The sequence below is a fragment of the Athene cunicularia genome (assembly GCF_003259725.1).
Source record: "Athene cunicularia isolate RWA chromosome 2 unlocalized genomic scaffold, athCun1 chr2_part2, whole genome shotgun sequence".
Taxonomy (NCBI): domain Eukaryota; kingdom Metazoa; phylum Chordata; class Aves; order Strigiformes; family Strigidae; genus Athene; species Athene cunicularia.
Genome location: NW_020799096.1, coordinates 2,945,793 through 2,962,917, shown reverse-complemented (window position 1 = coordinate 2,962,917; position 17,125 = coordinate 2,945,793). Strand labels below are relative to the sequence as shown.

The following is a 17,125-nucleotide window of genomic DNA, read 5'->3' as shown; positions in this document are numbered from 1 at the left end:
GGATTTCACAAGCAGGCAGCTTAACCGGGCTCATTGGCTCTCATCTCCCCTCAAGAACCAGTTGGTTTCTCAGAACTGAGGAGTTTCCCACCAGCTGGAGGTAGGTACCCGTCCAGCCCGCTCCGCACAGCCCCGGCGCAGCATGTCGGGGTCCCGAGCAGCCACGGCTGCCCCGCGCCCACAGCATTTAGGGAGACTTTGAGACGTGTTCCAGCTGCAGACACCAACAGAGTACTTGAGAGCCAGTACGCTAAGGTGACTTGCAGTAATTGTGATTTTTATTTGGAATAAATGACAATCAGTTGACAATAAGTACCTTATAGTTTTGGTTAATGGGTAGTGGTAACTGATGACTCTTGGGGACGTGGTTTGGCAGATAGTGAATAGCATTAATCTGCAGTGTGCTGTTGGCTGCAGCACAAGAGAAAAGAGGGTTTGCTTCATGCCAGGGTGTCCTGACCCCATCCTGGGGTGACCTCCATCACCATCTTATGCCCTGCAGCTGGCAGTCTCTGCTGCTACATAGCATGGCAGCGGCGTCCCTCTTCCTGTGCCGGAGGAGGGCCTGGCACTTCAGAGAAAAGACCTGTGTTCTCCCTGGACATAAAACAAGGAGGAATTCCCAAACTGTCATCCAGCTTGTGCCTCTTTGAAATTCAGCATACCCCTGTTCCCCCAAACGAACCCGGTGTCTTCCATGTTGTCAGAGCCCTGTAGCAGCCACCTGTCTGCACCAGGAGAGCAGTGCTGAGGTGGGGATGGACAGTTGGTCACTCCTCACAAAAACATAACTGTCTGTCCATGCCCTTAGCTCTGCAGGGCCTAGGGAAAGTCACAGGGTGCAGATGGTCAATGATCTATCCCTTCATGTTTCTGGGAGGCAGAAGAACATGCAGGCAGTCTTAGCTGAGATGAGGTACCCAGCCAGCCTCTCACCTTCTCCAAAGACACCTGCCACTGCTGCCTCAGCCCGTGCTAGTAGTGGCTTTGTACACGGATGAAGAGCATATTGGGATAGTCCAGCTGGAAGATGATAGAATCTGAACTGAGGCCAAGCTGTATCCACAGGATGAGGCCCAGTCTTCTGCTCAAGTAAAAACTATGACCCCATCCATGAGTATTTATGCTGTGCTAGAACAGAGCCCCAGTGAAGGCACTGAGGGTGAAGCTTGCTCCAGACAGTAGCAACTGGTTCGGAAGTCTGCGCCTTCAGTTTTCATGGGAGCTGCAAACTACTCAAAGTGTTTCCTCTGCTCCCAGCTCACTTTGCTGTGCATGAATTCTGATCATCACGTCCAACCAATCCATCCTGACTGCAGTAGCATAGTTGGTGTGGAGAAACACAGACAGAGCAGAATTTAGCTGCCATCTGACCATTCTCCTGTTGGCCACATTTTAATGTTGAATAAATCCAGCAAGAGACAGCTCTTTCTTTGAGTGATCACCAGGCAGGGGTCTGAAGGTGTGAAGACATTTTTGTATAGCGGTCTGCTGTGTGCATTAGCCAAAGGAGGATGAGTCCTTGGCACCCTGTCCCCTTTCTCAGGAGAGACGCTGAAGCAGTCTCTCTTTCCTGTGCTGGCCAGACTGCAGACATTCAGCACCCAGGACATGTGCATCAAGGAGATATCGGCCTTCACCGGGAGCTGGTGCGGAAGTGGGTGTCGAGTGCTGATGGTAGGAGGAAGAGCTGATTTGTCATGGCTTGATTTCTTCAGTGCTGGTCAGGTTATTGTATGTTCAAGGAAGAGAAGGAAGTAGTCCTTTCCTCAAGATGTCAAGAATGTAGGTATTTCTGTATTACTCCTATTAAAAAAATGTGAGACTTAACATGTCCATACACTTTGTGTTGCTACTCCTGGCAGGCTGCAGTCATTCAGGACTGCAGACTGTAGGATGTGGGCAGGTGGGTGAATAGGATTAGTAGGAATTGGGTTGACATAGTGCTGAGGGATCTAGTGGAGTTAAGAACGGTCAGTGTGAGGTTAATGGTTGGACTGGATGATCTTCAAGGTCTTTTCCAACCGAGATGATTATGTGATTCTTAATGGAAAGTCACCTTTCTTTTCTGTACATGGAATTAGTTTTTCTCAAGGTGGTAGGCTGTACATGCAGATCTAGGGGAGGTGTCATACCAGCTCTGTGCAGGAAGTGTGCATATCTCCCAGTTACACAAGCCATACCTCTTCTTGCACATGTGGGATCACATTCGATTTCCCAGCCTTGGTGTTGGTGTGGTTCGGTTGTGCTGTGGAGAGGCAATAGTGGCAGAACTCCTCCTCCTCCTCCTCTGGTGTTCCCAGTAAAGAGCCCCAGCCTCGTACATCATTGCCATTAGGGTGCAATCCAAATCCCATGGAAAACAGTACATGTTTTCTCAGGATTTTCTCAATCGGACCCATTAGTTCCGGAGTACATGTCTTTGCATTTTGACTAAATAAATTTTGGTGTGGTTTTGTTGGCTTACTTCTCAAAATCATCTAGTCCTGCGTGCCATATTCATCACCAAAATACTGACAATGCTTCCAACTTAATGTCACCAGGAAATTACACCAAAACCCATGTACTATTTTGCCACACTGCTATTGAAAATACTAAATTTGTCCAAAGATCTGTGCAGAGATCCTCAAGTGATGCTGCAAATTATCTCCTTCCCAACTGATGGTACTCTTTTTTGCTAACTCACCTTCATCCAGTTCCCTGTGCATCCACACCTTAATGAAGAATTTCTGTTTTACTTAGATTCAGGTGTTTTACTGAAGTGGCCAGGCTGCCACACTTCATGCTTAGAAAGATGACATTCTGGTTTTAGGTCATTTTCCATTTACTGCCATGTCATCAGTTAGGCTTTCCTTAAAAAGGCTTCACAAAGCTTTGCCTGCTGGTGAGGTCACACTAACATGTCTCCATGATTCTCTTTTGGGAGGCATTTTGAGGACGTAGTGATTGGGAGAGCTTTGCTTGAGGGACTGTCAGCAGGGTCAGGGAGAGTTCAGTTCCTGGAGGCTTTGGCTTAGAGAGGCAGTTAGTATTTTATTTACCTTTCACTTTGTTCACCTAATTTAAAGGGAGCATACCCAGCAACTGCCAGTGGTGTAACTTCCAATGGGATGCAATTCCTGAGATCTCTCACCTTGTTGCGATCCCCTTGCAGATCTCTGGGACAAGCTGTCATCATGCAGCCCAGAGGTCTGTGAGCCAAGCGAGCAGCCAGGCTGCCAGGACCTTTCTCTGCAGCTGGGTGACTCCAGGCAGCTGGTGTCAAGTGCAGGGAGCTCCTGGAGAGACAGCGAAGGCTGATGAAAGCTGTTCCTGGAAGTTGTAGCAGCATCATTTCATTTCAAAACGAAATTTCCAAATCGGCACAGCAGCTTTGCAGCTCATACTGCTTGGCAAGGCTGGTGGATTCGGGAGGTGGCAGTCACACGTCCCTGGTGCTGGTCAGGGCTGAGGCACTTGGGCGTTTGTGGCAAGGGGTGGAGGTGCAAGGGGCAAATCTGGGCTCCCTGGGGCTCTGCGGGACTTTTTCCTCTGCAGCAGGAGCTTGTTCCAAGCACTCCAAGCTCCTGCTGTTTGCCTCCCTCTCCTCCACAGCTGTGCTGATGGACATGTGCCGTGTGTGCTGCTGGGCTGGGGGCTGGCAGGCACTGCCTGAGCTCTGGGGGCAGCTCATTCCATCCCGTCCCATCTTGTCCCAGCCCACCAGTGCGGTCCCCAGGACCCAGCTCCTCCTGGTCCCAGGAGAGCAGCGTTGTCCCTGCTCCAGTGGCAGCAGGCTCCCTCCCACGAGGAGGCAAGAGGAGATGGATGCGGCAGTCATGAGCGGAGCGCCAGCTAATTACCCTTCCGAGTGTGTCTTGTAAATTAAGGGCTAATTAGAGGCAAAGTCAGTGTCATGGTTTTACACGTGTTTCTGTGGCGCTGAACGAGGGGAGGGAGGGGGAGCGTGCAGCAGCCGTGCTGGAGGCAGACGAGCCAGCAGCTCTGCTGCTCCTGCCCCACAGGCAGGGCCCTGTCAGCTCAGGGTTGCCCACCATGGCCCTGCGGGCTCTGCATCAATGCTGCTGGGGCAGGCAGGGTCTGCAGGCAAGGCTACAGAGAGCCCCAACACAGTGCAGCAGAGAAAGGAGGGTTTCTTGGTCCAGGGTGGGTACGTGGGGAAGGGGGGGAGCAGTGAAAGGTGCTGACTGGTGGCAGACATGCCTAGTGCGAGGCTGATGGCCCACCTCACCCCTCCATTCAGCACACGCCTTGGATCTGCCTTTTGTAGGGAGGAATTTGGGCTTCTTGAGTTTCAGGCACTCTGCAGCCTCAGGAAACTCTCAGGCAGTAGTGACATTTGAATCCCATTTCTTAGGTTTTCGTGGAAACAGCAGGGACAGAACTGTAACTTTATGTACAAAATCTGGGACTCCACCTGGGATATTTTAGGGCTTTACTCTCTGTGGAGGCCGGATGAGCACTAGAATACATTGCCCAGCAAGGTTGTGCAGTGTCCCTCCTTGGAGATACTCAAAAATCATCCAGACAGCCTGGGGCAAGTGGCTCTGGGTGGCCGTGCTTGAGCAGGGGTTGGACAGGACAAGTTCCTTTCCAACCTCAGCCACGCTGGGATTCTGTGAGACCAGAATGAGATTGGTTTTATGCAGTAAAGACACAGTCTGGTGAGCTGCCCTGGCTGTAGCAGATCCAGCTGGGGACCTGCTCCTGCAAGTGTCCATCTGCTCTCCAGCCTGTTTTTGTGTAAAGATCCCACTTACATCCCAGTCCCTTAAACAAGTTGCTGGGTTTTTCTTATCCCAGCTCCTTGCATGGCCGCAGGATGGTCGGCTCTGGCAGGGCTGTAGCAAGTGGACAGGTCAGGTTGTGGGTGCACATCTCCTCAGCCAGGCGTGCCGAGGTCAAAGCCATTCAACAGGCTCTGCCCTCATCCCTGGCCAGAAGGGCTGGTGCAGGAGTCCCAGCTCAGCATCTGTGCCTCCGGGCATGGAAGGAGGAAATGTAGCTTCAGAATAGGGAAAGGGACCCTTTGCTGGCCCCCTAGCTCCCAGAGCACTTGCTCTGCCGTGGCTGGAGCTGAATGCCCTAAGGGAAGGCAGGAAAGTGCTTGTAGTGGGCAGGTGTAGGGTAATGCCTCTGGGGCAGCATCATCCTCCTTAACAGATTGTCTGCAGCCTTGAACAGCAAGATTTTTGCTCCCTGTCAGAACTGCTCTGTTTACTGTTCTGAAAATTTTGGATATTCTTGTAATCCAGAAACACTTGACCCATTTTGAATCACTGAGCAATCTTGTCTTCTGTGACAGCCTCTAGTCCCAAAACCTCTCCTTTCTTGGGGGTCCAAGCTCCTGGGCTCAGCTCCAGGGGTTTCCAGCTAGTGGGAAGAGGCATTTCCACCCACGATCCCCGCCTTACAGATGTCTCTTGCCCTGCATGTCCATTTGCCGTCCTCCGGGTGATTTTCCATTCAATCCTCGTGCCTACAACAGGGTTCTATTTCCTGCTAGGGACCCACAAGGAACGAAGTTAAGGAGTGAGGGTGAGCATGGTGGCTACGGAGTGAGTTAGTGTTTGTCCAGCTGCCTGAGGCTATAGTGAAAATTGTGAGTGGACCATGAACTGCAGCTGCAAAATCTGGCTAGAGGGGGAAGCTCTGTGCCAGGATGTCTAGCTCTGCATCCCAGGGTGCTGTGCTGAAATCCATCATGCTGGAAGTGGTGTGTGCTGGCAAGTGCTCTGTTCTCCACATCTTTGGGGGTGATGCGCTGGCACCCCTTGGGAGAGGAGAGCCAGACAGAGCCTGTCCTGATACAGAGCATCAGGTACAGGACAGCTTTTCCTTCCTCCACCATGCTTCAGAGCAGCAGTCGGTCCATGCTAAACTCATGTGTCTCTTACAGGTGCTCCCCACTCGACCAGCAGTACCTCCCTGCACTCGGAGCGCTCCATCAGCGGCATCAACCTGGTGGGCTTCAGCTCAAAACCAGACGGCATGCACCAGCGCTCCTACTCCGTCTCCAGCGCAGACCAGTGGAACGAGGCCGTGGCTATCCCTGGCAGCTGCCCCAACCCCTGTAAGTAGCATTTCTGACCCCGCACCCCTCAGCTGCAGCAGGTGGGGAGGCTTATCTTGGAGATGGGGCTGGTCTGAGCTCAGCCCCATGGCTGTGAGCCCCGAGTTTGCTCACGGGTGTCTGATACAGCCTCTGGGGCCTTGTTGGGTCTGTGCATCTTTGTGAGGGTCAGCTGGCAGGGTCCAAACCAGGGGGAGAAGCTTTCCTGCACACCACAGTAAAGCAGTCTCCCTCCAGCCAAGGGATGATGCTGCTCTGCAGCACGCCTGCTCGGACCTCTCTCCGCTCTCAGCTCACTGTGCAAGGGGTAACTGCTTTACCCCATCTCTGCTCCTTGTCAGCACCCCCAGCTCCCAGATTTTGGGGCAGTTAAACGAATAGGAGTAATTCCTGTCTCTGGAGCACACACTGAGCACGGCCCGCCCCCTCCCCCCACGCTCACTCGCTCTCTGTGATGTTTCAGGACAGTTGAGTGAATTAAAATAATTCATACATTTCCCAACGTAGCCACTTTGCCGAATTGGAAAATAAATGCTTTTGTGCTGCATTCATCACTCCTTCGTTCCTGGCTCTGCCGCCGCACTAAAAAAGCAGTTAAATGCACATCAAGAGTGGAGGAGCCATTTCCATGCCTGCTCGCCCCTTGTAGTTCTCATTAGCGCGGCAGCCGCCCCCCCGCTCGGTCCCAGGGGCTTTCGCAGTTTAAAGAGAGCCTCTTTATGATCATTACCGGAGTCCGACTGTGCGGGCGCCATTTGCAGCTGAGGAGGCTCCTCATTTGTAACTGTGAAAAACTATCAATTTCAGCGCGCCTGATGCAGCGGCTCCATCATTGGCCCCATCAGCTCCCTGCTGGAAGCGAATTAATCAGACTGTTACTGCTGATGGGGCAGCGCAGGCGACGGGAGCGGAAGGGCGCAGCTCTGAGCATTAATGTGCCGGCGGCCCCCCTTCCCCTTCGCCTCGGACACAGGGTGCAGCGGGACAGTCTCTGCTTCTCCCAGCGCCGGAGGAAGCGGGGTGCGAGGGCGGGGGAACTGCTGCTCCACGCGCTGCTTTGGACACGGGGGCGTCTGCTAGGGGAGAGGGGAGCCCCCACCGCAGGCAGCACCTCGCCCTGCCCGCAGGAGATATGGGTGCAGGCAGCAGGAGCCGAGCATGCCGGCTGCCCAGCACGACCTTGTGCTGAATTTTACCCCTGTGCTGGCTGAATTTTGCAGTGCGGCCTTTCTGGTCAGCAGGTGTCTGCCTGGATGGTCTCCGTCCTCAGGAACCATCATGGCAAGTCTCGTCCTCATCCCAGCAGCGCTGCTGCAGAGCCTAGGGCCTGGTGTGGCCACACTGTGTGTTCTGCCTGCCCCAGCTCTGGCCTGAGTGTTGCACCAGAACAAGCAGTTACCTCTTGATGGAACATAACCTGGAGGCTGACACAAAACGAGAGCAGAGATGCTGCTGCTTCTCCCCGGGACGTGGAGGGATGAGATGTTGGCTCGGTGCTAACTGTGTGTCTCAAGCTGCTTATCTGCTCTCAGATCCCACTGCACCTCGAGCCCTGTGGGTCAGCCCTGCCTTGCCCTGCCCTGTGTTAGTGGTAGTCCACAGACACGTCACTTGGCCGGCTATGGCTAAAGGCGACTGGCTCGGCTGCTCTGGGGGCCTCCTGGAGCAGCCTCACAGTCCATCACTGCTGTGCTGGCAGGGAAAGCAGCTATTTCATACCTCTAAGCATCTTGTCTGCTGTCCAGAGAACCACGCAGGGCTGTCAGGGAAGGGCTGGCGCAGGCCAAGCTCCTGGAGCAAAGCTCTGGCCCTAGGGAGGTGGTGAGCAGCTCCCAGGGCTCCCATCCCCACGGGCTGGAGCAGCCCTGGGCTACGCACACGCTGGGCTGCTGGCAGAAGCAGCAGGTTCTCAGCGTCACAAAGGTGATGGCTTTTTGGAGGAGAGCAGGCATCCCAAGCCAAGCAGCACATCTGCCCCTCCGCTGTGGGGCTGAGCTGAGCCAAAGTCGGTGTGCCGCGCGCCCGCACCTGAACCCCAGATGTGCCGTCACCTCTGGGGAGCCAGGGTCTGAGTTTCGTGCTCTGTTCCCCGCTCTGAATGGCAGGGCCAGGGGAGGAATATTTCTCTGCTCAGAACAGACTTGCAGACGCGAACAGAGGGTGCAGGCTGACCTCCTGGCTCCTGGGGATGGGCTGCCTCCTTCAGTTGTGCCCCAGAGAGCACATGGAAGAGGGGCGGGACGGCTCTTGTCAATGTGCTTTGGCACATTTTTTGTTTGTCCTCTATGGAAGGATGTCTGCGGCCCACCCAGGGGCTGCCCCTAAGTTTGGAGGGAGGAACCAGGAGGTCCCACGCATTCCCACAGTGAGGTGGGGATCTGGAAGTCCTTGGGTGGGTCAGAGAAGCTCCCTTCTGTCCTGCTGGGGAAAGAGGGAGAGCAAGCAATACCTAATCTTGTGGAGGGAGTGTGTTTCACATTCTGCCCCCGCCCCATTGCAGTTCCATCCCACCAGGGGCCCTGGAAGCCCCCAGCTCTGTGGCTTTAGCTACTGTGCAGCATGAGGAGCAGGAATGTGGGTGATCTCCGTGGAGCAGAGGCTCACCGTTCACCACTGCGGGCTCACCGCAGCCCGCGGGCGCGTTGGCGGGAGCTGCAGAAATGCACGAAGCCTCATGCTGAGCCTGGAGGGGGGCAGGATGCCGGTGGTGCGTGGTTTGGCCCGGGAGGCATCCTGGTGAGCAGGTGGGCAGCAGAGGTAGGCTGGATGCACCATGTGTAGCCTCAGATGAGAAAGTTCAGGTCCCCTGCGACATCCAGGCTGGGAGATGAAGGTGCCTCACACCTGCTCTAAGTGCAGTCCTGAACAGTATCAGTAATTTATATTTATAAAACTTGAGTCTGATTTTATTAATTTATCTCTCTTAATTGTCAAGGGTGAACTATTTCCCTGTGGATAAATAGCAGCAGAAACACCCTACTTGTGTGTGTCAAACGTAGTAGAAACCAGAGGTAGAAGAGCTCTGATTGCCGCGTCCTCTCCCAGCCTGGCGAGGGGGATGCTGGCTGCGCACAGAACCTCTCCATCCCTCTGTTGGATGTTTGTCTTGCCACACAGGTCCAGCCCAAGCCCCCAGAGCCTGTCTGACCGAACCAGGCTGAAATGGGAGAGCAAAGGCTAGGCTTGGTGCAGGAGAAGGGCCTGCCAAGTCCCAGGCAGTCCCCACTGCTGAAGGGTGCTGCCCTTGTTAAAACATCATGATTGCTTGCTTAATTTCAGGTGCCATGAAACATGGAAATTGGAGGTTAGGGCTTGATGGGAGACACTGGGTTGTTGCAAAGAGGATGACAAGCTGCCCAGGACAGAAGCGGGCTGGAAGTGGAGCTGCCATACGTGCCCTGTGGGTGGGTGGACACTGGAGAGGCAGGAGTGTATTTCGGAGAGGGTTAACAGTGCAGCGAGGGCTCCTGCGCCTCGTTGCCTTCCCCGGAGTCTGCATTTTTATGCTGATTGGAAGCCTGCGCTGTGTGTGCTGCTGAAATTGAATGTCAGGCTTTTGATTTTGTTGCTGGTCTCTAATGAAATTTGACATTTAATGGTGAGTGCAGCGGCAGCGTGTGTGTGTGTGATCGGAGCTTGATTAGCGCGCTCTAATTGACAGTAATTAGGCAGCTCCCTGATTGTTTCTAATTCTGCTATTAATTGTAAGGAACAGTATGATTGAGGATAAATTTGGTGCGTTGCTGCTGGGGATGCAGCTTCTTCAGCTCCGTATCGGAAGCCTATTGAGACCATCATGCTTAGGTTCCTAAGTGTGGCAACCCCAGTCACCTCGTCTGGCAGAGCGGTGCCGGGGGGGATCGATACTTCTGCAGTGGCACTGCAGATCCCGGGACCTGGCTCTGCACCTTGGGGGGCCTAGAGGCACCTCCTGGGACCGTCCCTTCCCAAAATGCACACGTTGCCCTGTGAGGGCACTGACGCAGAGCAGTACACACAGAGATGTGTGCTGAGGGGTCGGTGCGTTAGGCTGCCCCCAGTGATGCCACTGCGCTTGTCCCAGCTACGCAGATGCCAGCGCTGTCTCTGTGTGATCATCCCGGATGAATTCCAGTGCAGAGTGTGTCCAGCCTGACCCTGCCCAAGGAGCCTTTCAGCTCTGAGACCCAGCGGGCGTTGGAGCTTCCCCATGCATGGGGCTGAGCTCAGGTGCTGTCCCATCTCCTGGGGCCATGGGTTTTGAGCCAGGCGGAGCACCAGGGCTGTCTCCAGGGCACTTGGTTGTCTCTTTCTAGAGCAGACTGTCACTGTCTTGCTGTACATTACTTTCTTTATCTTTGTTCCCAGCTAACGGTACTGCCGATTCTCTCAGCTCCAGCCCGAACATTTCCAGTGCTGCCAGCCCGAAGCTGGAGCCGCCTCCATCGCCACATGCGAACAGAAAGAAGCATCGCAGGAAAAAGAGCACAGGGACAACTCGGCCTGACGGCCCCAGCACGGCAGCAGAAGGTAGGAAAGGTTTCTGCCTGGGGGGCAGCTCTGCCAGTTCACAGCATGGGGCAGCCAGGAGCCCTGCCATGGGGCTTGGAGTGGTCCTTGTCTGAGCCAGGTTGTGCTTGGGTGGAAAGGAGCAACCAGCTCCTCTTGATCTGCCCTTGATTCCTCACGTGCAGTGGAAGCAGGGCTGCTATCATGCCCGTGACTGCACATACTATTAGTGGTAATAATTATGAACTGTATTAGCAGAGCTGAGAGTGCACCACATAGTTAAGGCATGCTTAACTATGCTTAAGGTGTGCAGACACTTTCCACTGCAAGAAATAACCTATTTCTGTTGTCTTGTAAATCTGAAAAACTTCTATCATTTAAAAGACCTGTGCTGGCCATCTGCCTCAAGCTGAGGGTCCTTTGGAAAAGTTTATCTACTTCAGGAAACCAGTTGAAGACATACACGTTGCTTTGCCTATGCTATGTTGAGAAATCTGGGTGTGTCTTCGGTTTCTGAAGAGGGACCCAAAACTTGGCAGGGAGCCGCGAGGCATAGGGAGCTGCATTTTGCTGTGAAAAGTCATCCAGATTTGTCCAGGTAAAGATTATCCTGGCAACCACGTTCTCCAGAGCCTGGATCATGGTTAGTTTCTGTGGAAGAAGTGATCCTCAGTCTTTAAGATCTGACTTTATCCTAGGTCATCCTGTCCCACAGAACTCAATGAGCTTTTGTAATAAACCAAAATAAAGATTTACTTCAGATGTCTGAAGGCAGGGGGAGAGGGGTTAAGTACAAGTGTTTGAAAGTAATGGCTACTGTAAACCAAACCAGAACGTTTTAGGCTGTACCTAAAGCATGTTGCAACTGTCCTGGCGTCTTTCTCCAAATCACAGATCAGCCTGTAGACCTGCAGCCCAGGTTTCCCATGGCAGAACAACTCTTTGTGAGTTCTCACTCTTGGAAACATTATGGTGATGATCTGCAGAGGAGTGTGGCAGTTCTGTTGTTCAGTCTTTTCCATTGTAGTTATCTTCAGCTGAAAACCACTGTGTTTAGGAAAGAATTCCCCTTTGCAATGGGTGATTTAGGCATCTTGAGCATCATTTGTGGCTATAATACACACTGGATGTCTCATGGAAACCAAGAATTATTATCTGTGTTTACATTTTGTTAAGCAACTGCTGTGTTCTTAGCGATGTGTGTATGTTGACTCTTCAGACACGTTACTTCCCTGCGCATCAGGTCTCAGTTTGCAGTTCTCAATCCAGTGCTTCAGCAAAATAGAGACAAGTATTCTTTATATGTTTGAAAAGTGGGATACCAAAGAGTAGAACGATTTTGCACCTACATGTGTGACTAAGAAAGCGCATGCTAAAGTGATGTGTCCCATCCTGTAAATAATACTCCAAGAGAGTAAAGAAGGTCTCAAAACTGATGTGGGTCTGATGAACGTATTTATGATGTGGACATGAAGGTATTTGCCTTACCAGAATCAAGATTGAGAAGCAAAGGACTGATGTTTTCAGTACTTAGAGAGAAAAACATCTGGTCCTGCAAGGCTCTTCAACATGAGGATGTGAGAAGGTACAGGGGCTCAAGTTACACAAAACTGAACACAATTTCTTAGCTGAAAAGGTAACAAAATGTGGGAATACTTTTATGAAGTAGTAATGTGATCTAACCACTGCTCAAAGTCTTAAAATCAAATGAGTTACTTTTCCACAAGACATGTGTGATCTGGCCCGTGGCAGAATTCCCTGCCCTCTGCATCTGTGTGGGGAGACCAGGTGACTGTCACCCTCCTCCTCGGATGCTCAGTCCATGAATATTTGAGCCATCCCAATTTTTCTCTAATTTCTTAGTGAGTTTTTTCAGACACATGCTCACTGTTGCTGTCCTGCCCTGTTTGGCAGGATCCTTGGAAGGTGGAGTGACCAAAGCTGCACACAGTGACAACGTGGTACCATGTCATGTGTATGAGGGCATTTTCTGTTACTCCCTGCCCTGGCCCTTGACCCTGGTGATGTGCTGGGCAGAGGTCTTCTGCTGTCTGCAGTGATATCTGGGTCCTGTCTTGGGTTCATACAGTTAATTTAGAGCCCTGTCAGGTGGTGGAGTAATGTAATTTTTTCCTACAATGTGCATTACTTCACATTTATCAACATGTTACTTCATTTGCCAGTGAAGTGTCAGCTACCAAACTTCATTTGTCACTGCACAGACCTTGCACACAGTTGCTGCTCCTGCTGCCGGAAGCCTCTGGCACCAGAACCAGGAGCAGGAAAAAAACCCTCCGCGGTGATCCGCAGTACTGCCAGTGCTGGGAGACATGCGGTTGTGGATCACCCGGTGCAGCAGCAGGAAGGGAGTGGCGCGGACACCCTGCAAGGGGTTAGGAGAGCACGGCAGAGCCAGGAGAGGCATGGCAGGGCGGAGGGGGCATCTGTAAATCACATGAGCAAGCTGACCCCCTTGTCTCCAGCTCGAACCCCATCTTTCCAAGTCCCCGTGGCCTTCGTCAGTTGGGCAGTCAGTGCCATATCCACTCGGTGCTGTTGTTGGGCAGAGGTGGCCAGAGCCTGCTGCTCCCAGGCTTGCACTGGGTCAGAGTGGTGCCACCCAGTATCTTCCCCATGGGGTATTGTATAATGGGTTTTCTGGCTGTTTGCCTGGCTTTTCAAAAACTGTATGTATTTTTTATGTCTTCTACTGTATTAGAAAACTGATCCAATGGCAAAGTCTGGGTGAGTTTGGCCATCCTCATGCGTTGCCATGCTCTGTGTCTGCACTTGGAGCTTCGCAGCTTGGTCCCGCTGCAGTCAGTCCCGTGTTCTGGTAGCAAAGAGTGGGACACCCCATTTTGGGGAGAGGGGGTGATCTCAGTCTAGAAAGGGTCCTTGTACAGCCCTGTGCTCAGTACAGATTGCAGAGCTGAATCATGCTTTCCTTTTCAGATGGATGATCCCCTGTCCACCATATGTCTGATGGAAGATAGGAAAAAAACCCAACTTTTGTGGGTAAAACAAAAGCAGTTTTAATGTAAGCAAAACAAAGCAAAGGTCCTCACACAAGGAAGCAAAACAAAAACAGATTTACTCTCTACTTCCCATTAATTCCCAGGCGCTGTCGGGCCTTCTCAGGCAGCAGGGCTCTGATACGTGTAGTGGTTGCCTCAGAGGACCAAGAGTGATCCCCACCCCATTTTCCTCCTTTTTCCCAGCTTTATACTGAGCAGACATCCTATGGTCTGGAATATCCTTTGATCAGTTGGGGTCAGCTGTCCTGGTTGTGTCCCCTCCCAAGATCTTGCCCACCCCGTCCCACTGCAGGGGGAAAATGTTGGAAAGATCCTTGGTGCTGTGTAAGCACTGCTCAGCAGCAGCCACAACACCAGGGTGCTGCCAACACCCTGCCAGCTCCCAGCATAAAACACAGCACCATGGGGGCTGCTATAGGGGAACACCAGTTCTGGCTCAGCCAGACCCAGTACATCGCTTTTGCATAGTCAATGTGGTGAAAGTGTGAAAATCTCTGTAGAGACTGCTGGGCTGCCGTGCTCTGCAGTAGAGCTGCCATCCCTTGTGGTGCTCAACCCGCTGTGGGGGCTACACTGTTATGGGAGGAGTGTGGGGGACAGCCCAGTGTCCGGTTCTGCTCTCCACAAGCTCACCCGATGTGGGGAGCACCACTGCTGGGACCCCCCAAATCCTCCTGCCAGGAGCATCTCTCCCAGGCGTGAGCAGCAGCGGGGGAGTGCAGAGGAACAGACAACTTGGGCTGAGGCCAGGCTGCTTCGGCTGCGCCCAGCCCGTCGCCTGCGTGTGCAGGGCACGAGCGTCTCAGGTTAGCATCCTGGGAAAGTTGGTGAGGTCTGGGGATAAATTGCCATCAGTTTATCTCATTTAGGAGGTAATCAGAGCCAGGGACGTGCGGAGCAATTGAATCTTAGTTGTTCTGAAGTATCATAAATCAAACGAGCTGTTGCTTTTTTACATGGTCGCATGTTAAAGAGAGCGCAGTGTCAGGTTGCTAGGGAGCATCAGCAAACTATGGCAAGCGTGGTATTGGGCTGCCGGGGCTGTCACCAAACCAGAGAGTACGGCTCACGCTGTCAGGGAGCACCCACAGGCGGGCAAACGTAGTGTCAGGCTGTCAGGGGATGTCGCAGCAGCCCAGGAAAGAACTCGTCACCACAGCGGGCTTGCAGGGACCATCGGGAAAGTCGGTCCAGCCAAGCGCTGCAACCAGGAGTGCCTGGTCCTGCCCCAGCCAAGCCCAGAGCCCCCGCTGCAGCCATGCCTCCGCCGTGCCCAGGACCTCTGGCTCCCGTTTCGGGCAGCTGGGAGGGCCCCAGGGATCCACCAGGCGTGTCTGACAGCAGGAGCACCTTCGCGACGCTCCCTACCCCAGCATCCCCATGGCTGCCAGAGCTCCAGGGATAATGAACTTCTCATGTGCTTAAAGAGTGATGCAGGGTGCATGGCGAGAAGCTGACAGCCCCTTAATGTGCTTCTCAGTGGCGGCCAAACGACGCGGTTTTGTCTTTGTTTTTTAGTTTTAAAACCCACGGGAAATTGATGGCCAGTAAAGAGTTGTGTTGGGGCGATGTGCGTGATTAATACCAACTGTCAGGGGCTGTCGGAGGCCGATCTCAGTGAGCTGGGAGTGCGGGGCTGAGCTGCGCTTACCAGATTGCTGGGAATTCCAGCTGCTATTGCTCAGCTCCCGCCTGCCCCACGCAGCTTGTGTCACCCGTGCGCTCCCTTCCGCCAAGCCTCTTAATTCAGTGCTAACAAGTCACTCTTGCTCATTACAGACCCCGTGAGCTCCCTGCAGCATCCTGGCGTGAGGAGAGCAGCCTGTGCCTGGGCATCGCCACGCCACGGCTGATCCCCCCTCTCCATCAGCTCCACACCCTCCTTATTCCGTGCTTCCTGGGGGGACCTTGCCCAGCTCCGTGTTGCCCCTCTGAGAGATCCTCATGTGCCCACCCGTACCCCACACCGGTGTGGTCAGAGCCTGTGCCCTCCTCCCTGTGCCCACAGCACATTCCACATGGTCCTTCCACTGACTCCCAGCCCCACTGTACCCCAAATGGCACCCACCCCACCCCCATATACACAGAAATGATGCTCTCGGTTCCTTCCTCCGCCTGTCACAGCACAGCCCGCAGTGTCCCTCAGGAGCAATACCTCATCCTGACACACAAACCACCTTTGCTGTCCCTCCCCACATGTGCACACACACATTTGGTACCCCACAGCGTGCCCTGAGTTTGCCCATCTCTTCTGGCCCCATCCTGCCAGGCCCAGAGTGCCCCCATGGGCGCAGCATGGGGCGGGGGGGGGAACGTGCCAGCTCAGCTTGGGATGCACTGGGGGCACCGGGACAGAAGGCGCTGTGGGGTCTCCATAGCAATGTTCTTGCTGCGGCTCTCCTGGCGGCTTGTCGCTGTGGAGGGGGCCTGTCCCCGTTGCACTAATACAGGTTAGGAATATTGGGTTTAATGATCTGCAAAATGAGGAGGCAGCGAGCTGACATTTACGAATGGTGCTGCATCCTTCTCTTCCCAGACGCCTGCTAATTTGTTGATATCCCAAACACCTCGTAATGATGTGGTACAGTGGCAGCTTGCAAACAAGCATCCCAAGGCTGGGGGGCCTGCTGGCTGTCCAGGCTCCTGGACACTCTTCATGGACTCGTCAGCAAGAGAGCGGAGCTGTGGGCCAGGGACTCCCTGCACCAAAGGCAGGACCAGCCCTTTGGTTCCTGCCACACGCCCCACATGCTGGAAGCGTCCCCCTGCTTCCTCCCTGAGTGGCCACCCACTTGCCAGGGCACCTGGAGGCACCTCTGCTACATCAGCTCGGAGTGGGAGAAAGGACGGGAGCAGGGGAAGGGCAGTGTGAAGGGAGAGACTGGTGTGTCTGGGAACTGGGGGAGAGCGGAGGTGAAAGAGGAGACCTTTGCTTCAGCAGAAGCTCTGCTCATTTTGCTGATGTTGAGTGGGATCCTGCTCCTCCTCCCCGTTAGGTGTGAGGTTAGTGGTTGGACTAGTTGATCTTCAAGGTCTTTTCCATGATGATTCTGTGTTTTCTGGACCTGCTGGGATGCAGGGGGAGGTGGCCCACACCATCCTGCACGCCAGGCAGGGGCTGTGTCCCGTCTGCTCAGGGAAGGAGCCAGATGGAGAGCCAGCTTGATGTGCAAGTGCTGTCACCCGTCCCCTGTGCTGGGCTCCCTCCTGGCCAGCCCGCTGGGGTGGGAAGTGCTGTCCTGGGTCTTGGGGGGTGGCATGGGGGAGCTCTATCCAGTGCCCTGTGCGGGGAGAGAACTGCAGCCCTGTGTCCTGAGTGCTGGGAGAAGCACAATCCTGCTGCGCTGGGTGAGGAGCATCACACTGCATCTCACACGGTGACTAGAGGGGCATTGCTCCATCTTCCGAGTCCTCCCCCCAGAGCTGCTTTGTGTTCTGGTGCCTAAGGGATAGGGGAGCTGCCCACCCCATATTGCTGCTTGTGCTCTGAGGGTGCTGCCCCAACCAGGGGGTGGGGGGGGGGGGG

General features: G+C 53.8%; 1 protein-coding gene across 1 annotated transcript in view; it reads left to right on the top strand.

The window, feature by feature from the left end:
• The window catches only part of AGAP3 (ArfGAP with GTPase domain, ankyrin repeat and PH domain 3), a 92,928-nt gene that overhangs the window by 65,614 nt on the left and 10,189 nt on the right, over window positions 1-17,125 (top strand). Inside the window, exons 11-12 of the mRNA XM_026843832.1 lie at window positions 5,900-6,073; window positions 10,421-10,582. Coding sequence (XP_026699633.1) covers window positions 5,900-6,073; window positions 10,421-10,582 — 336 coding nt within the window. The remainder of the gene's footprint in view (window positions 1-5,899; window positions 6,074-10,420; window positions 10,583-17,125) is intronic.